Source organism: Trichomonas vaginalis, chromosome I (genome assembly GCF_026262505.1).
Source record: "Trichomonas vaginalis G3 chromosome I, whole genome shotgun sequence".
In the NCBI taxonomy this organism is placed as follows: Eukaryota; Parabasalia; order Trichomonadida; family Trichomonadidae; genus Trichomonas; species Trichomonas vaginalis.
The window spans coordinates 14218506-14238322 of record NC_067203.1 but is presented as its reverse complement, the minus strand read 5'-3'; the positions used below and the strand labels follow the sequence as shown (position 1 = coordinate 14238322).

The following is a 19817-nucleotide window of genomic DNA, read 5'->3' as shown; positions in this document are numbered from 1 at the left end:
TGTTATTTATTTTACGATTATTTTTGATTCAATTTTTTAAAACGTTCATTTATGGATTTTGTTTCATTCCGAGGCTTTTCATCAATTACAACGCCATGTCTCTTTGTAAATCCAATAGATGACAGCACAATTTATCCATATGCAAAGAATATCATCATTGAAGATCAAAGCGGAAAACAAAAATTTTTAAGAGGGCATAAAAACACAATTTCTGCAATTGACATGTCTCCAAAAGGCAGAATGATTGCATCAGGCGAAAATGGTCGTGAATCAGATATTATTGTCTGGAATTACAAGACAAAACAACAATTATACAGTTTATCAGAGCACGACAACGGAATTACTGCCATTAACTTCAGTAATGATGAGCGTCTTCTTGCAACAACAGCAAATGATAATCGCCTGATCATTTGGGATATGGCATCAGGAAATATGGTTCTCCACAAGAAGATACAATTTGCAAATTGTGTTAAATGGGGAGGACAAGTTCCTGATGTCAAAGGCAGACCAACTCTTACATTCTATCTTGCTACATCAGGTCCAAACGGCGTCCAGCTTCACATTGTTGATCCATCAGGAAAGATTGATACAACAAATCTTCCACAAGGAAAATATACACGTGACATCAAAGCCATGGCTTTTACAAAAACATATTTATTATGTGGAACATCGTCTTCTGATGTCTTAGTCTTTGATTTACACAGCCTTACAATGATCAAAGTCAATCATCTTGGCAAAGGCTCCGTTACATCAATCTACAGCGCACCAGATGGCGGAATAATTGCATCTTGCCGCGATGGATGCATATTTGCGATCAACGAAGATGGATCTCAGCTTCTTCAGAACATTAAATGTCCGATTGCTTCAATTTACGATAGCCGCCTTATTACAGAAGACGGATCTTTAATGGGAAACGACGGATCCGTGATTTGGGACAGCCATCCACACGAAGTTACATCCATTTCAGTTTGTAACGGTACAGCTGTCAGCTCATGTGTTGACGAAACCATCAAAGTCTGGAACAGTTCCAATCTTTCCTGCAATTTGTCATTCAAAGTCAATTACCACTCTCCCCCACATTGTGTTGGTTTATCCCCCTCATTATTGGTTATCGGCCACGAGAACGGTGCTATCGGTGGATATGACTTCACGACAGGCGAACATCTATTTAAGATAGAGCACGGACACCATACATGTGTTAACATCCTTGAAGTCGCTCCAACGAGAAGATTCTTTGCATCAGGTGGTGATGACACGACGGTAAGGCTTTGGGATGTAAGAACACGTAATATGATGACTAAGTTCGCTAAGCATGATGCTCCTATCTCCGCAATCTGCTTTGTTAACTCGGCAACTCATATCTACTCTTCTTCCATCGATAAGAGCGTTTGCTTATTCGATATTCAGACAGAAGAACTCCTCGAAAGATTCACTTGCTTCGAATCAGGAGTTAGAGATATCTGTCTTTATGATGATACATTGCTCGCTGCAACACAAGATGGCCATATCTATAAATTGGCTCCTTCAACAGGAACTAAACCTGTTTCTTCCATTAAAACAATGGAAGCAAACACAATTTCACTTTCTCCTGATGGTGAAAAGTTTGCAATTGGCCATATCAATGGCGATGTTTCTGTTTGGAATACAGCTTCAATGAAGATGATCTCTTCTTCACCAGTTCATAGCTCATCAGCAGCCGATATCAGATTTGTTGATAACTCTCATGTAATGTCTGCTGGTGCTGATGGCGGCATCGCATTGCTTTCAGTTTAAGGATTTATAATAAAAAAAGTGTTTTTCTTCTCATTATTTTCAAGTTTACTTTTCTTTGTGAAGTTATAAATTGAATTGGAAAAACTCCTCTTGATTATGCAGCAGTTTAAAAAATGCGGAAAAACCAAAAGCGATTAGGGAGAATACCTACCATAATCCACGTTTCTCCATGATTTTAAATTTTTGGTTGAATTCTTTGAGAAAAATATGAGTTGTCTACCACCACAAATAGATAACTAAATCCATTTCGGTCTAACCAGAAGTTATGATTCCAAAATGCAATACCCTGAATTAAGTTAACATTTTAATGTTTTATATTATTCCGACTTATATCATCTTATATATACAGATTTACAACAAAAATTATTTGAATTTAGCTCCATAGCAGGCAATTGTTGAACCAAATCCACTATTACAAACGAATACAAGATTTTCAAAATTTCATCTCAAACCTGAACATACTAATCGAATGCTATTTGAATTCGCACACAAATTGCATCCAAGTATTATCATTGATGGAACTTGGATTTGAATATTCGGAAATCAATATTTCTTGAAGAACAGTATAAAATCGAACTAATATGATTTTTCTTGAATATTGGATCCAAAGACAAATTCCATCATATCATACACTCATTTTATAATTGCTCAAAATCGAAACAGAAAAACTTTTTTTATTTCAAATTAAATTTTTCAATTTTTTGAATGAATTTTATATCAAAAATATGAGTGGACTTCCTCCATCCCCAGATGGATTGCCACCTCCACCAGGAGTTAGTGGTCTACTTCCTCCTCCAGGCGGAATTCTCCCTCCACCACCAAACAATAGCTTACCTCCACCACCAAACAGCGGTTTACCACCTCCACCAAGCAGTGGCCTTCCTCCTCCTCCAAATAATGGCTTACCGCCACCACCAAATGGTGGCTTACCTCCACCTCCTGGCGGTGGATTGCCACCTCCACCTGGCACTGGATTCCCTCCACCACCTCCAATGAACAGCAATATGATTTATACGGAATCAACAACCACAATGAAGACAATGCCTGGCGGCTTACCTCCACCACCACCAAGTTCAGGTCTTCCCCCTCCACCGATGGACAGCGGATTTGGTTCTCAAAGATTCGTTCAACAGGCACCACTCGGCACTCAACTTCCAGAGCCTGGTGTCATGCCCCCTCCATCTGCTCATGGAATGATGCCTCCACCACCTGCAGCTGGCTTCCAAAGCGGAATGATGCCCCCACCACCAGCTCAAGGAACAATCGCTATGCAGCAAAATCAGATGAATTTCCAGAGCGGAATGATGGCAGGACCACCACCTCCAGCTCCTAATCCTATGGCATTCCAGAGTGGTATGATGGCTACACCAAACTCAATGGCATTCCAGAGTGGTATGATGGCTACACCAAACTCAATGGCATTCCAGAGTGGTATGATGGCTACACCAAACTCAATGGCATTCCAGAGTGGTATGATGGCTACACCAAACTCAATGGCATTCCAGAGTGGTATGATTTCTACACCACCTCCAAAGACACAAGCACCAAAGCAAACTGGATCTCCGTTCAGAGCAGATGAAGGTCCAGAAACTTCTTTGCTCAAAACATGCAGAGTATGCAGCAAAACATGCAAAGATAAGTTCCTTTATGCATTTGGTAATTGCTATTGCCCTGACTGCTTCAAGTGCAGTAAATGCAACAAAGTCTTGACTCCACCAGAGTGCATAATACATAAGGAATCACCATTATGCTTGAAGTGCGCTAAGATCAACGGAAAACTCAATCGTTGCTACGTTTGCTCTGACTTCCTTGAGGATACAGATCAAATTATTTCACTTCGCGAGTTAGGACATGCAATTCATAAGGATTGTTTGAGATGTTTCGAATGCACAACCAAATTAACGGAAGAAAACTACCAAGTAGTAATGAATGAAGTTTGTTGCTTGAAATGCAAACAAATAGCTAATCAGCGCAAATGCAAGAAATGCGATAAACCAATCCTTGGCAGGTATGTTAACGACAGAACCCATAATTTCCATGTCAAATGCTTCAATTGTTACGAATGCGAAAAAACTTTGAAGGGAAAGAACTTCGTCGTTCACCACAACAGATATTACTGCCCAGAGCAAGGTATTAGATATCTCAAGAGCTGCGCATATTGCAAGAACGAAATTGCTTTACACGATATCACAAAAATCCGCTGGCATAACAAGTTCTATCACAAGAGATGCTTCTGCTGCAGAATATGCGGCAAAATACTTGATACAAGAGATGCTTTGTGCTGCCATAACAGACCTCATTGTAAGAGATGCTACGAGCAGAGAGTGAAGGAAGGAGATGTCACAGAAAGTGGACGCACTCCATCAAACCGCGATCATCGTCATAAGCCAGAAGTATCAATTCAGCAACGTGAAAGATTCATGCGGAAATTTGGAGACGACACATGGAATCCTCCAAGATATGCAAACCAGGTCGAAGAACAGAAAGAAGAATCATCTGAAGAGGAATCATCGAAGCATGGCTCTCACCATCACAGTTCGGGATCTGCTCACAGCAGCCACCGTGGACATGAAAGCGGCCATCATCATGATACTAGCGACGAAAGCTCTGATTCAAACAGCAGCTCTGATAGCACCAGCTAAATATTTATGACTTTACTTATCAATCAGTAAATTTATTATGATTTATTATTATCTTCTTTTTATAATACTTTCTTACATTTTTACGCTTTTCACATCAATGTTGTGGACCAAAAGATAGATTGTTCATAATGGTTTTGATTTTGGATATCTTTTGATCTGAAATGTCTGATATAGTTCATTGTTGAATTGATAAATCTATTATCAAGCAAGAATGCATGAAGTTTATATTATTAAAATATTTCAAATATTTCTTTTAGAAATTCAAAATCTTATATTTGTCAAAATTTCGGGAATTAGTTTGTATCAATAGTTTATGTTAGAATATGAAAGATAAAATCATGACTTAGCAACTTTTTATTATTTGCTCTCAATTTTATATTGTTATAGACCGAAAAAAGATTTTTTCGGTTTTCTCTTCAAATAATTGAAAGAATGATACTATTATAGGTTTATTATATTATATAGCATATAATCATGCTATAGCCGAAAATTATAAGTTTTGAGAAGATTGAATATAACACAAATAAATTTGAATGTAAGTTAAATTGCTTGTTGTTTTTAATAGCTATTTAATGAGAAATCCAATATTGCAAAATTCAAATTGAATGATTGAAAGAACAGAAAAAGTCATTCTTTTCAATTTCGAATATGTTTCATTGTATTTATAATTATATGGCAAATAAGATATTTAAACTTGATTTTTGAAGGAAAAATCACAAAATTGAATAAATTCAAATAATTTTTATTCAAAAATAAACTAGTTATTTGAGTTTAATACTAATTATCTATTCAAACTACAAAGTTTGTAATTTAAAATATTTTGTGAGATCAGATTGAATTAATTCAAGGTTCTTTTCAATTAATATTAATGACCATATTACGCATTTTCGAACATTCTAAACCAAATATATAAAAATGGGAGACGAATGTTAAATTTGCTAGACATGGGGGAGTTGTCTGCAAAGTTTTAGCTCTTATCTCTAACAAAAAATTAATTTTAAAAAAATGACCGAATACGTTTCACAGCGAGAAAAAAATAAAAGGCAAGATAGAATTTTCTAGACATAAAGAAGTTGTTTACCGAGTTTTAGCTTCTTATCTCTAACAAAAAATTAATTTTTAAAAAAAAGACCGAATACGTTTCACAGCGAGAAAAAAATAAAAGGCAAGATAGAATTTTCTAGACATAAAGAAGTTGTTTACCGAGTTTTAGCTCTTATCTCTAACAAAAAATTAATTTTTAAAAAAAAGACCGAATACGTTTCACAGCGAGAAAAAAATAAAAGGCAAGATATTTTCTAGACATAAAAAGTTGTTTACCGAGTTTTTAGCTCTTATCTCTAACAAAAAATTAATTTTTAAAAAAAAGACCGAATACGTTTCACAGCGAGAAAAAAATAAAAGGCAAGATAGAATTTTCTAGACATAAAGAAGTTGTTTACCGAGTTTTAGCTCTTATCTCTAACAAAAAATTAATTTTTAAAAAAATGACCGAATACGTTTCACAGCGAGAAAAAAATAAAAGGCAAGATAGAATTTTCTAGACATAAAGAAGTTGTTTTACCGAGTTTTAGCTCTTATCTCTAACAAAAAATTAATTTTTAAAAAAAAGACCGAATACGTTTCACAGCGAGAAAAAAATAAAAGGCAAGATAGAATTTTCTAGACATAAAGAAGTTGTTTACCGAGTTTTGCTCTTATCTCTAACAAAAAATTAATTTTTAAAAAAATGACCGAATACGTTTCACAGCGAGAAAAAAATAAAAGGCAAGATAGAATTTTCTAGACATAAAGAAGTTGTTTACCGAGTTTTAGCTCTTATCTCTAACAAAAATTAATTTTTAAAAAAATGACCGAATATACGTTTCACAGCGAGAAAAAAATAAAAGGCAAGATAGAATTTTCTAGACATAAAGAAGTTGCCTACCAAGTGTCAGCTGTTACTTATTCTCAATACTGATATAAAATAAAAATCTTTATTATTTATTTAACCTTTATTGTTTCATTAAACTTCATTTATTTTATATTATAGTTTTATTCTTTTAGCTACTTGTAAATAATCTAATTTATATCATCATTTTACCGGATTATTCTTCAGTACATCGATTGTGTATCTAAAATAATATCATTATCCTTTTCTGTTTTTCCAAAATTCTTTTAAATATCTTTTTTGGTTAGATTACTTTATACTTTTTACTTTTATTTTTTAATTTCAAAAAAAAAAATTTGGTGATTGTTCTATTCTGTTACAATGTGCATTATCATATTCTAATGAATTATTCATTACATACATTTAAAAAAACTTGTTAAAAATGAAATTAAAAAATTATGTTTATTATTACGCAATTAATATACATATCTTCAGTATGGTGGCACTGCGCGCCATCTTACCGAAAATATGTCAATCTGACACTTTACAAACCGTTAACGTATATTTTACAACACAAACGTACACACTAACTTAACCTTAAACTATTTCTGCCACGTAAAGTATTTATCACATAAACCACCTCATCTCACCTCTCTGTACGCTATATATTGTGCGCAGGTCATTGCCCATGGCAACTCCCCGCGACACAATGCACATGCATGAAAAAATAAACGTTCTCACTAACGTACACACTAACGTACACACTAACGTACACACTAACGAACTCACTAATGTAAAAATAAACGTTCTCACTAACGTTCTCACTAACGTTCACACTAACGTTCTCACTAACGTACACATTAACGTACACACTAACGACTTCACTAACGACTTCACACGTATGAAAACATAGCGCAAAAATAAACTTAGGGTAGAAGGTTAGATCTAACCTCATTTCTAACCTCTTTTCTACCCTGTTGAATTCATTGCTTTATAACTCTCTTCCTTTCTCCAACTCTTCTAACTTCTTCTTAAGTTCAGCAATGTTGTCCTCATGAAGTTTAATCTTCCTTAATATACCTTCTTTATCTAATGGTTGCTTTATCTTTCTAAACTGAACTCTACCATCCTTCATAGTATGAATGTAAAAACCTTCTGGAATAGTTCCTGATTTAATGTATTCTACCAAAAACTTTTGTTTCATTGCTTCAGTGACTTTAGTCGTCATTTTACTCTAAATAAAATGTTCAAATAAAATAAAAATAACGTTATTTTTTCAGTAAGGAAACGCAGGAGTTTTACGATTTATTTGAGGAGTAGGTTCTGGTTTAAATGTTGGAGTCGGTTTAGGAGTTGACTTTTGAACAGGAGTTTGTACTTCCATAGGTTCAGGAGTCATTGAAAAGAAATAAAGCAAATATTTCCATAAGCTCCCATGGAAAGCTGAAGATATTTAAACTTAGGGTTCTCAAAATTAACATAATAGTTGTCTTTCTTTCTAAATAGTGCCCAAATACTTTTAACATTAATAGGCGTATAAGCTGCTGTAAATGTTGCACTTGAACTATCTGTATTCTTTGAGAATGAACCGTCCATAGGAATCCAATCCATAACTTTAACAGGAAAACATAAAGCCTCGTTTGTATAATGTTCTACAAGTTCTGTATAAATGTTAGGGTCTAAAGAGAATGACTTTGGATGAATGAAACATTCGTTAAAATCCAGCTTTGTTCGAAATAGTTGCTGGGTTACAGTTGTAATAGTAACTGTTCCACTAGCTTCTACTGCCTTCGTTATCATAGTGAATGGTTCATTCCATGGAACAAATTTATTTGTCGGTGGATTTGAATCTGAAGCAAATGCAACTTTAAGAGTTGGATTGAAAGCAATGATATCATTTACAGATATAGATGTGCATTGTAAGGCGTCGCTACTGAACTTTACTTTAAGCTGAATGTGTCATGCAAAAGCTGGAATAAATCGAATAGCTTCTAATGGAAGGAATCTTCTAACAGGAATTCTTAAACGAAGCTTACAATCAAATGATTTTCCTGCTGTAATTGGACCACTAACAATTTGTCCTGTTCTGCATGTTCCCGAATGACTCCATACATCTTCATGTCGAGCCTTTGAGAAAACATATACTTTCTTTATTTGTTCGGTAGTTTGTGAGTTTGAAGTTATATATGCTTCTTCTCTTGCGTTGTCTTGAGAATATACGATACGACCATTTGCAAGGATTTGATATCCAGCAACTGCATAGAAAGCGTCATCGAAACCAATCCAAAATCCTGGTGGGTTTGTTTTATTGGAACCTGAACCAATTTCTTTATCTACAATAAATTGACCTTCCATTTTATACGTAATGAATGTATTGTAAAGGTCCAACATATTTTCACCAGGAGGTGAGAGATTGAATGTTACCCATGTGTTATCTTTAGCAGTTCCAGGTTGTGATGGAATCTTTGCGTCAGAATATTTTCTATTAGTGTCACCAATTTGAACTGCATTGTCTATGATATCGAAATATGAGCGAATCTGATGAATATGCTCTGCTGGAGTAAATTCGTTTAACTGTTCGTTCTGCATGTATTTACTTCGGATAAAAATATCTATTTACTTCATTATTCTCACTCTTCTTCTTGGCATTCGTGGTGGAAGTTGTTTCTTGACATTTTCAATGAACTGTACATTCTCTTTTGTCTCAACTTCTTTCATTGGTGGGTCAGGGTTCTTTGACTCGGTTTGCTTTTCAATGAAATTCACGAACTTTGCAATAAGCTCTTGGTTCGTTATTGAAAGTACATCTGGCTTCTTTTCTTCTGGTTCTATTGACTTTTCAGTTTGAATAGAAGGCTTAACATGGACTTCATCCTTGCCATGCACCTTAATACTGTCGCTTTCTGCATTCGCTAATGGAACCTTTCTTTTTCTTACGTATATTTTACCATCTTTACTCTGACTTACATAATAGAAAGGATGTTGTATTCCTCTGGCGTCATTTAATATAATAGACTCTCGCTCTGATTTTGACAAGCTCATTTTACATCGGTTAAAGTTTTAAGTTAGATTTTTATCCGCAGTCAAATGACTCAGACAATAGATGTTGAAGCATTGAAGAAAGAAATTCGTGAGCAAATTTTATCCGAACTGAAGGAACAAAAAAGAACAAAAGCCAGAGAGACCAAAGAGAAAACTTAGTGAAAAACAACTTGCTGCATTAGCTGCTGGAAGACAAAAGAACCCAAGACTACTGGCGAAGAAAGCTAGAGAAGAAGCTGAAGCAAAAGCTAAAGAAGCTGAAGCAAAGAAAGAGTAAATGGGTTATTTTTATCGGAACTAAATGTATAGACAAATACCTTTATCTGTTGCGTTCAGTAGTGAAAACCCTGACGTCAAAATAAAGGGGAACAGAGTAACATTTAAGTTTCCAACAGACTGGATTGTGAACATAAATGAAGAGAAGTACATTGGCATAACATCTATGTATATAACACGTGCTTTCAGAAAGGTTGACTTTATACTTCAAGTCGAGATAGAAAATGACGAACAGTCTTTAAGCGCCCAAAACATTCACATATACAAATACTTCAATGACAGTACGACGTTAGAAGACTGTATAATTACATTTTACGAAAATTTTCAAAAGAAGTTTAACATTGAAGTACAAACTTTACAGCCTTTACGTGAGTTTCTTGCACAACTGAAAGAAGAAGGAATTGTAGAAAGATTAATAGCTTTTCATTACGAGTTTGTATCAAATGCCGATGGAACACGTGACTGTCAATTCATTGTATTCTCACCATTCAATGAAGTAGCTAAAAAGAAAAAAAATCCATTACGTATAAGATTTCAAATCTCTGAACCAAGTGATGATTTTAAGAATGTTTTCAATTATGATGCAATGCTTCCGAGGAAAAATGAATTTTCAAAGATTGTAACACCTGGCATTTGGGATAGAAAGCAAGCAATACTTTACTCTAATATAGCCAAAGGCGTTGAAAATGAGTTCATTGGTCATACAAGAACTTCACCACTTCCTAACCCTAAATACTATAAATTAACTGGCTTCAATCGTGAGTTTTGGATAGACATGTTCTCCACTCATGATCATAACTGCCCAGTGTTCTTACCTCCAGACCATAAGGACTGTCTCTATATTGAAACACAACTCTTAAACTCTACCATCGCAGTATTGTAAATGACCACATGGGCTTCGCCCTTGCCGCTAGCGGCTTATTTTTATCGCGAATGACCTCATTGCTGACAAAAATAAATGACCTCAGAACTTCAACTTACGAATAAAGCTTGTTTTAGTCGTTATTGAGAAGTTAAACTTCTCTTCAAATGCAGGTGTAGCAGACTTACATAAGTCAAATCCAATCTCTTGACCGTCATAAAGTGCTTTATATAACTTCATAACACTGAACTCAGAGTCTTTGTCATATGTTCCAACAGGTATGTGAATGTTCTTATCTTCATTGTAATAGCATTGTATAGCTTCAGGAAACATTTCATTAGCGGTTAAAGCAAGAACGTCTTGTTTTACACCTTTACAACGTGCATGAAATGCAACTTCATTTAAATCATTCGTGAGTAAGTCTATGTAAGTCTTCTTTCCACAAAATATTGACTTGTATGCTAAACTTTGTTTTCCAGGTGTTATTTCTGCGAAGTCAGAATGAAATTGACCAAGGTTCTTTCCTATAAGTTCTCTACCGTATCTCTTCTTAAACTCTGCTGCAAGCTTTGGTATGTCTTCATTGAAAATATGCATGCTATCGCAGTCCTGGTAAAATATTTGAAGTCCCATATCTTCTGCAGTACAGAATACTTCACACATTATTCTCTTCGACATAGACAGAATGTTAACACCAAGTGGACAGAAGTTAAAGTGTCTGCAAATGCTTTTCGTTAGCTTGAAAATAGTTTTATCTGAACCATCCAAACCTTCAAATTTAATGATATGGTTGTAGTTTCTGATGGCATATCTTATAGCATCTTTGTCATTTACTATGGTTATTTTTGACTCAATAGGAGATAGAATAGTTTTGCCATAAATACTGTTCAGAATGAGCTTTATATTTTCTTGCAAAGGATTTCCTTCTTTCTTATACTTTAACCTTAATTCAAACAACTTCTTTACTTCATCTCTTATTCTAATATCTCTGTTTCCATCGTAATAGTATCCTTGCAACACTTCACATTTGACACCTTGATATTTTATGAGGTCTTGTAATGTTATATGGTCAACATACATTAAACAGCAAGTGTTTGAACTTCTGGGAACGTTAAGTTCTGGATTTAGTTCAGGGTCACAAACTATTAAAGGAAAGTGTCTATGTATGCCAATCTCTGTTATCTTAATGAGAACAAAGAAACCAGACATAAACTTTTCACCAATGGGTTCCTTTTGGTCGTCATCGAATAAATGTCTCATGAGATACTCTGTGCTTAACATTTCTTTCTTCAATACTTTCGGTATACCTTCTAAAGTATAAAGTCTTGCTATAGCTGATGGATATAATGAAACAGCATCGAAGTCAGCAATGAGCTTCTTTTCGCTCTTTTGTTTAATGTTATCTGACAACATACATCTTCCACCTTGAATACAGCGTGAAATAAATTCTCTTGGTTTATTTGAGAGGTCATATAAATTTCCATTCGGGAAGTACACTCTGTTCTCAAACAATTTGTTAGCAATTGAACAAATACTAACGTAGTCATAAACGTTTAAATCAAACTCTTTCAATATGTCATTGCGGAACTTAACAAAACCTTCTCTTAAAATTCTTACATCTTGTTTGCAATAAAATGTGCTATACTTTTCTAAGTCGAAGTGGTTTTCATCTATTCTGCAACCTTTGATGGAATCTATGTTTTTCATGAATGTATCCGCATCCTGGATAAACTTACATGCTTCAGAAATGACACCAGTTCTGTTGTCATTTGCTAACAAAGTACTGCTGTAGTAGTTGTATGGAAATACTTCTTTCGGTCCTGTTTGTAAGTTAAACATAGCAGGAAATAGTTTAAGCTTCTTATTTATAACACTGTAAGAGTCTTTTATAATAATTGCCCTGCCTTTATATAAGCCAGTTATTTGCATTGTTCGTGAACCTTTAATGATGGGAGTTCCTTTCACTTCTGTCATGTGTCTTAAGATGAAGTTTATATCATAACTGAGGTTATGGAAATATACTAAACTCTTGTCAGGAAGTCGCTCCAAAAATTCTGTTGCACAGTTCTGACCCCAAATGCTTTCACTCACTGAACCATCTTCACTGTCATAACATATGTTAAAAGCTTTATGAAAGCCATCAGTACTGCACTCAAAGTCAGCAAAGAAAACGTGCTCAGGAATGAACTTGCACTTATTTTTATTTACTTCTTTTGACTCGGCTTTCTTCTTCAGTTGTACACAATACTTTGGAGCATATGTCAAATCTTTAAATGGTGCAAGGTTCTGTTTATATAAGTCAGTCGTATATGTGAAAAGTTCTCCATAAGAAATAGGTTCGAAATATTTACGCTCCCACAATGTTTTCATAACATCCCATAGAGGTGTAGTTCTATCATTACGAACTACATATTTATCTTCTCTCTTTGTATAAATCTTCATCTGTTTCTCAATGTTCATTCCACCACACTCCTTCAAGATTTCTCTGTAATTTCTGATGAAGTATGTTGTCGTTGGTAATCTTTCGTTTAGCATGTAGTGGTCTTCAACAAGAAGTAAGTCAATAGTTCGAGCAGTTTCACATTCTTTTTGTATATGTGAATTATTCTGTTATCTTTGGAGTTGTCGAAATAACCAATGGTAACATTAAATACTATACCTGTTGCGTCAGAAATTTCTTGTACTTTACTTTGAGGAAAGTCTCTAACACGAATGACTTCTCTCATGTGGTCAATAGTTTCTTCATTTACTCCAGCCTGAATGCAAGCATAAACGAAACAATTGTCTTCTGTCATAAGTGCTGCAGTTCTTTTGTTCAGTTCATTGAAGATTTGGTAGCGTTCAAGATTTATAGGTAATGTGCAAAGATACTTCCAGAACTGACCGCTTCTCTTCTTATAAAACTTCTTTTCACCATTATCTTTCCAAAAGCTTTCTATAAGTGCTGGGTTTCCTGTTTGCTTAAGAGCTTCCAAAATGGCTTTCTGGTCATTTGTCAGTGTGCTTTCATCTCTATATGGTCGCTTCTGTGGCTTTCCTTTCTTTACATCTGACATCGTTAAGCCTTCATATTCTGTTAAATCATACATCTTTATTTCGTAAGATTCTTTATGTTTGTCAAGAAGAAGTCATAGTGCATTTCAACAATACCTGCAGCATTTGCTTCTATCTCTGATATAAAGTTCTCCTTCAAGAGCTGATGTAGTAATGTTCCAATATTATTGAGGTTTAACGTAGAACATTCATACTTTCCACCAAGTTTATAACATACCATCCATCTTTGTTGGGAGTTTATTTTAATCTTCTCTAAGAGTCTCATGAAAACCTTACCGAAATGTTTGTGTAAGTAGTCTCTGTTTGGTTCATCTAAAGCTTCGATGTTAAAGTCAATGAGTCTATTGCCTGACCTCACATTTCTCTTCCTATTCTCTTCATCTTTCTTTAACCATCTCTCACCTTCTTTTGGTTTGTCGTCAATGGAACGAAGGACATCGTTAGCTTTGCGAACTTGTTCTATAGCACTTTTAAACATCTCTCTTCTCTGTTGTTTCAGTGTGTCGTCTCTCTTTCGTGTTTTACCAACGTTTACATTTGTTATGTCAAACATTTCTCTTCTTACTTCATGAGGTACTGAACGTCTATGATATAAGTCAATAGCAACGTCATTTAAAGGAAATGCTCTTGCATGGACTTCGTCCTCGCCGCGTTGCGGCTTTATGAACTCATGAATTCTATCATAACTTATTGCACCATTATAGTCTTTAATGAAGTCAGCGAGTGCCTTTTTGTTTGTTGCGTAATGCTTTGCTACTTCTATGTTAGCTTCTGTAAGAAGTTGTTTTATTTCCGAGTGTTCTAACTTAGACAACTTCCGATACATCTTTAGTAGGAAATAAAAAAATTTCTTAGAAAAAAATTAGCTTAGATTTTTTAAGGCTAGTTTTAAAATATTTCGAACTTTTTATTATAATGAAACACATGCAAGATTACAAGTTCTTTTCATACAATGCTCTCGCTACTGCCATCAAGAATGAGTTCAATAATGCTTCAAATGTTAATGTTATCTTTAACAAGAAGTTTGTGAAAGAATCTAAGTTTGGTCAGTATGTCAGACCATTAGCTATCGTCATTGACCGCAAACGTTATACTTCACAAGAGTTAGCAGTAGTTTGAAACAAAAGAGTTTCTTCGTGAATGTCAAAGATACTCATTATACTGTTATAAAGAACTCTAACATTGACTTCTTCAGTATTGCTTTAAATCTTTCCGAACAGAAAGAATATAAGAAAGGTGAAACAAATGTGAAATATTATCCTTCATCTCTGAAGACAATAACGAACAAAGATGTCATACAGAAATTCTTACCAAAGGTTGAAGAAGCTTCTATTGACATTGACGAAGGAAGTGAAATGGTTGAAGAAATAGACCCTGAAGCTATTTAAGCAAAAATATATTTTTGGTGAAGAGGTGAGATCTCACCCGTTTTTTCACCTCATTCTCTCTTCGTTAATGTTGTCGTGACTTCTTCGTTAATGTTGTCGTGACTTCATTCTTCCTCTTTGAAGTTATCGAAATATTCTGTTATTTTTTCCTTCAGTAATGTTAAGTCTTCTTTGAATGTAAGTATTGTGCAACCTTTGATGTCATAGTGTGTTTGAGGAAGAGTATTTTTGACAATTTCCTTTATTTGCTCATTCGGTGTCATTGAAATCGGTAAGTTTTCACGATAGAACCAGTTTCTGTCAGATTTATATATCTTAGCAAGGTCGTAAAAGCTTTTGTTGTTTCTTCTGACTAAATGCAACATAACCATATCTTTATCTTCTTCATTTTCCATCTCTTCAGTATAAATCATATACTTATAGTTCTTTTCCTTTCCTTTTGGTACTGAACGCGGTATTCTTTTCTGTATGCTTTTGTCTTTGGATTCAATGACTTCATCTTTTGCATGAAGTTTCTTTTCCATCTCTCCACGTTCTGCTTTATATAGTTCATCTAACATCATGAAAATATAACAAGCATAACGGGGCCAAGCCCACATTGCTACAGCATTTACTAAAAGTCTATGAACATAATAACCTTTCAAACCAGGAGCCAAATTCTTGCGATTTTCGTACGGAATCTCTTCCCCCGGTTTTCCGAGGGAAGCAATCATATGAGGAAATTCTTCTAAAAGTTCTTTTGTCTGTTGGTTTTCAAACCAATGATATGCTTGCTTTGTAGAACGAAGAGCGTTCATTATACTTTGCATTTGGTACATATCGTCTTTGACTGAACGAATGAGACGTAATTGTTTGTTATACTGTATGTACTCGTATTCTTCATTTATGGCTTCATGGACTATAACTGTTGTTGTGTTCTCTAATGTTGTCATTACTGTCTTTACATACAAGATAAAAAATTTGTTAGAAAAAAATTAGCGTTATTTTCTGACTTTCACAAAAGACCAAAAATAAACGCTTTACATGTATTTTTCAGCAACTTTTGTCAAATAATTTTATAGCTTTATCTATCTCATCTACTTCAAACGTTTTCTTTACCTTTCGTGGGAGCACCATACATTTCTCAAAAACTTCAAGCAGTTCTGTTTCGCAGCTCTCATATCATTAACAAACACAACCTTGACTCTATTGACTGTAGAGTCATATCTTTGAGTTATATTATATGTTCTTCCTATCTTATATCTCTTTGTATTGAAGTCCTTCGATTTCTGAACGATGTAAAGTAAGCCTTCACTGCAACGTTCCGTATCGAATGAACCATATGTTATGAAGTTATATCCAACAACAGGGTCAATCCATAGAAGAATTATTGGTATAAGACTTTTGTCGATGAGATATGCTGTAGTTCCATAGAATCTTACCGATATCATAAGCCAGGATTTCTTGCCAAAATTTTTGAGTAGAAGCAATTCTAATCCAGTCCTTTGTTTTCTTTCCAGATGGTGTTATAATGTCTGACAAAGAATATTTGTTGTATTTCTTTGAGTATCTTACGTTTAAATCACCTATTCTAACCACTTGGTGTCATTGTCTATCTTTCTAACTGTTTCAAACTCAATGTTTGACATTACTGTCTTTACATACAAGATAAAAAATTTTCTTTAGAAAAAAATTAGCGTTATTTTTCTAACTAATGAAATTCATGAAATTTGGTCATTTTTTCAGCAAAAATAATGTTTAGGGTAGAAGGTTAGATCTAACCTCATTTCTACCCTCATTATTTATAACCGTTTTACATGGTAAACGTTATGAATTCGTGAGATTCTAAAACAATTTCGTAGCTTCTATTTCTTCTTTTAGTACATCGAATGTTTTAAACAATGCCGAAAGTTTCTTTTATACTTCTTCTTGACGTCAGATAGAAGGAAATCGTCAGCAGTTGGATAGTTTTTTGTTTCAGAAATTCTAACATGTCCATTTTATCTTCTGCTGGTTTCTCTGCTTCTTTCTTTAAGTCTGCATAGTCGTTTCTCATACGTTCTATCTCTTTGACGGAGTAGTTATATTTCCTCATTGCTGCTTTACATTTAGAACATTGCGGATTCATTTGTGCGTTATACATTGAAACATTACCAGCTAAAACAACTAAGGCGTCAATGGTTTTCTTTAAATCTGAAGCAGTTGGTTTTATCTGTTCATTCCATACCTTACCTCTTCTATCTTTATCTCTTATCTGCCATACACATTTTTCAGCTAATGAAACAAAGTTGTCGTATGTCTTAAACTCCACCGATTTATATATGTCAGAGATGTTCTTATATACCATGTCGCAATCTTTGTCCATAACTTTATGGTTGCAATGATATCCTAGAAACTCATAGTTTACTTTACGTATGAACTTCTTTATTTCTACTGAGTCAGTTGGTTTCACTTCTATTTCATCGAATTCAGGAATAGTTAGTTTTTGCTGCTGAACTTCAGGTAGTTTAGGCAAATGGTCAATAATGTCCTGCATTTCATAAAGATACTGTTCATTTTCTTCATCCTGTGCGGTACAGTCTAAATTACTTGTTAAAAGTTCCTGCTTTATTCTTTGTATTTCTGTTACAAAAGTATATGAAGAAGGAATAAAGCTTTTCATCTCTACTAACATAGATGTTGGATTCATGACTAATGAGTTTGGTGAAGTTGTTTGAATTGTTGTTGTGCCGATTGTTGACATTTCTGTTCTTACATACAAGATAAAAAAATTTGTTAGAAAAAAATTAGCGTTATTTTTCTATCTTAAGGAAATTCATGAAAATTCATGGGGTAGAAATGAGGGTAGATCTAACCATCTATACTAAACATTATTTTTGGTCGTTTATGACAAAAATAAATGGTTCATTTACTCACCATATTTTTGTACAAAACGACCCCAAACTTTTAACTTCTTTTCTGCAGCTTCTAATGCTATCTTAGCGAGTTCATATTCTCTAAATTCTCTCTTTAAATCTTCTTGTTCCCATTGGTCTAGTTCGTATGGAGAATCTCTATAACCATAACACATCTCACATTCATGTTCTAATTGTTTTTCATGCATTTTTCTAACTTCTTCTTCAAACAAATGTTTAGCATTCTCTACTGTATCTTCGAGTTCTTCTTCATCTAATTTCTCATGAACTTTCTTGTCTATGGAGTCCATAATTTTTCCAACTGCTATGCAATATTTTGGAGAAGCCCACATTGCTATATAGTTTATAAGTCTTGGGTCTACATACGTTCCTCTAACCTGTTTGATTTCATCAGGAATTCCTGCATGAATTTTGTATAAAAACCAACCGTCTGTATTCCGGCGGTTGCTATATTCTTCACAAAATGCCTTATAATACTCTTCCCAGGACTTATTTTCCAACAACTTTCTAAAGTCTTTCCTAAACTCCGACACATATTTGTTGCATTAATGTAACCATCCTTGTCTCTACGTAAGACTTCAATACCGTTATAAGTGCCTTTTGTGAATGTTTCGCCATTAGATTTGTTCGTGAATGTTTTTGCTTCGACTGACATTTCTGTTCTTACATACAAAATAAAAAAATTTGTTAGAAAAAAATTAGCGTTATTTTTTCTATCTTAAGGAATTCATGAAAATTCGTGAGGGTAGAAATGAGGGTAGATCTAACCATCTATCCTAAACATTATTTTTGGTCATGGACTTCGTCCTCGCCGCTTTGCGTCTTTATGTTAAAATAAATGGTACCATTAATGATATCATGACTGTTCTCGTTCATGTCTGATTTACATCTAATGAAAAAGTTTAGAAGAATTTTTCTTATTCTTTCTGGCTTATTTTTGTCTTTCCAGTACTCCCGCTCTAATGGTCCCAGATGGTTGGCTTTGACTCTCTCAAGTTCTTAGATGGTATAACATCTTCAACGCCTCCTTCATATCTTACTTTATAAGTGTCATCGTTTATGTTGTAGCCAAGTATTTCAATAACCACTCCTCGCTTTGCTTCGTCAATGGTTTCAGCAAGTTTGCCATTACTACTTTCAACTAATTTATGTCGAGGGTAAAACGCAATGGAGTCGTCAGCAGCTTTTATAAGATATCCATTACCTTGCGTAGAGTCTACGATATAATAGTTTCTACTTAACATTAAACGTTTCTTTGTCAACGGTTTGTCGTCAAGAACTACACGAACTTTGTACCAGGAATGAGGGTAAATTGTGTTGAATTTCTGATATTTTGTGTTTGGCTTCGTTTCTTTTGTATATACTTTTCTTCTTGTTATTGTGTCATTGAATTTGGTGTATGTCCTGTTGTAGAATGTGTTGAGGAATTATATACTTCGAGAAAATGTTTCATTGTTTCTTCGGTAAAGTCTCGCTCTTGGTTTAAATCTCTGAGAGTCCTTATGAAGCGGTTTATGATGCCGAGTATGTTATGGTTATGGTCTTCAGTAGTGTAGTGAGTTATGTTATGCTTAATGAGAAAATCTGTGATTTCATTGCTGAGGTATGCACTGTCTTGGTCTGATGTTAAAGTACTTGGGCTATGTTCTGCTACAAACTTTTGTAAAACTCTTAACACTTCACGAGTTCCTTTATTTCCTCATTGGATATGCATATGCTTTACGAGTGTTAACATTAATGAAGATGAGGAATGGTTTATGTCCTCCTTTTCTGCTTTGAATGAGAGTGTCAAATTGGTATGCGTCAGGAGCGTTGGAGTAAATTGGTAAAAAGTAGTCGTAAGGGTTTATTTTTGTTTGATGTACAACATTTTTTGTCAAAGAACCTTTTCACTTCAGCTCTGTTAGTAAATCCCCAACTCTTTGCAGCTTCATTGAACTTCTTAAATGACCTCCATGGATGTTGTTCGAATACTTCTTTCAAGCTCATTTATGTAAAGTTAAAGATTTTATTCAA

The 19817-nt window shown here is 34.4% G+C and overlaps 10 protein-coding genes and 5 pseudogenes across 15 annotated transcripts, besides 2 other annotated features; 4 read left to right on the top strand and 11 right to left on the bottom strand.

Moving 5' to 3' along the window:
- Window positions 1-51: 51 nt before the first annotated feature.
- On the top strand, window positions 52-1802 carry TVAGG3_0984620 (WD repeat-containing protein family; the record flags this gene model as incomplete). Its single annotated transcript, XM_001299443.1, has 1 exon — window positions 52-1773. One exon carries the CDS (start codon window positions 52-54, stop codon window positions 1771-1773), a length of 1722 nt encoding a protein of 573 aa, XP_001299444.1.
- Window positions 1803-2484: 682 nt separating this feature from the next.
- TVAGG3_0984610 (uncharacterized protein) lies at window positions 2485-4431 on the top strand (the record flags this gene model as incomplete). Its single annotated transcript, XM_001299442.2, has 1 exon — window positions 2499-4415. One exon carries the CDS (start codon window positions 2499-2501, stop codon window positions 4413-4415), a length of 1917 nt encoding a protein of 638 aa, XP_001299443.1.
- Window positions 4432-4795: 364 nt separating this feature from the next.
- Window positions 4796-5636: a mobile genetic element.
- A 1542-nt stretch (window positions 5637-7178) lies between these two features.
- Window positions 7179-19817: part of a mobile genetic element that runs on past the window's edge.
- On the bottom strand, window positions 7277-7513 carry TVAGG3_0984590 (uncharacterized protein; the record flags this gene model as incomplete). Its single annotated transcript, XM_001299441.1, has 1 exon — window positions 7277-7513. One exon carries the CDS (start codon window positions 7511-7513, stop codon window positions 7277-7279), a length of 237 nt encoding a protein of 78 aa, XP_001299442.1.
- Window positions 7681-8085, bottom strand: TVAGG3_0984580 (uncharacterized protein; the record flags this gene model as incomplete). Its single annotated transcript, XM_051253991.1, has 1 exon — window positions 7681-8085. One exon carries the CDS (start codon window positions 8083-8085, stop codon window positions 7681-7683), a length of 405 nt encoding a protein of 134 aa, XP_051079565.1.
- TVAGG3_0984570 (uncharacterized protein) lies at window positions 8245-8874 on the bottom strand (the record flags this gene model as incomplete). The annotated part of the gene is made up of 1 exon (XM_051253990.1): window positions 8245-8874. One exon carries the CDS (start codon window positions 8872-8874, stop codon window positions 8245-8247), a length of 630 nt encoding a protein of 209 aa, XP_051079564.1.
- Window positions 8902-9327, bottom strand: TVAGG3_0984560 (uncharacterized protein; the record flags this gene model as incomplete). Its single annotated transcript, XM_001299440.1, has 1 exon — window positions 8902-9327. One exon carries the CDS (start codon window positions 9325-9327, stop codon window positions 8902-8904), a length of 426 nt encoding a protein of 141 aa, XP_001299441.1.
- Window positions 9373-9604, top strand: TVAGG3_0984550 (annotated as a pseudogene). The gene has a single exon. A coding segment is annotated over exon 1 (232 nt).
- Window positions 10568-11143, bottom strand: TVAGG3_0984540 (organellar and viral DNA polymerase type B; the record flags this gene model as incomplete). The annotated part of the gene is made up of 1 exon (XM_051253989.1): window positions 10568-11143. The coding sequence occupies one exon, from the start codon at window positions 11141-11143 to the stop codon at window positions 10568-10570; it is 576 nt and encodes a 191-aa protein (XP_051079563.1).
- Window positions 11682-13500, bottom strand: TVAGG3_0984530 (annotated as a pseudogene). The gene has a single exon. A coding segment is annotated over exon 1 (1819 nt).
- On the bottom strand, window positions 14041-14345 carry TVAGG3_0984520 (organellar and viral DNA polymerase type B; the record flags this gene model as incomplete). Its single annotated transcript, XM_051253988.1, has 1 exon — window positions 14041-14345. A coding segment is annotated over one exon (305 nt), but the record flags the coding sequence as incomplete, so codon positions are not given.
- TVAGG3_0984510 lies at window positions 14435-14907 on the top strand (annotated as a pseudogene). The gene has a single exon. A coding segment is annotated over exon 1 (473 nt).
- Window positions 15012-15620, bottom strand: TVAGG3_0984500 (KilA, N-terminal/APSES-type HTH, DNA-binding family; the record flags this gene model as incomplete). The annotated part of the gene is made up of 1 exon (XM_051253987.1): window positions 15012-15620. One exon carries the CDS (start codon window positions 15618-15620, stop codon window positions 15012-15014), a length of 609 nt encoding a protein of 202 aa, XP_051079561.1.
- Window positions 16787-17629, bottom strand: TVAGG3_0984490 (organellar and viral DNA polymerase type B; the record flags this gene model as incomplete). The annotated part of the gene is made up of 1 exon (XM_051253986.1): window positions 16787-17629. A coding segment is annotated over one exon (843 nt), but the record flags the coding sequence as incomplete, so codon positions are not given.
- TVAGG3_0984480 lies at window positions 17795-18456 on the bottom strand (annotated as a pseudogene). The gene has a single exon. A coding segment is annotated over exon 1 (662 nt).
- On the bottom strand, window positions 19114-19790 carry TVAGG3_0984470 (annotated as a pseudogene). Its single transcript has one exon. A coding segment is annotated over exon 1 (677 nt).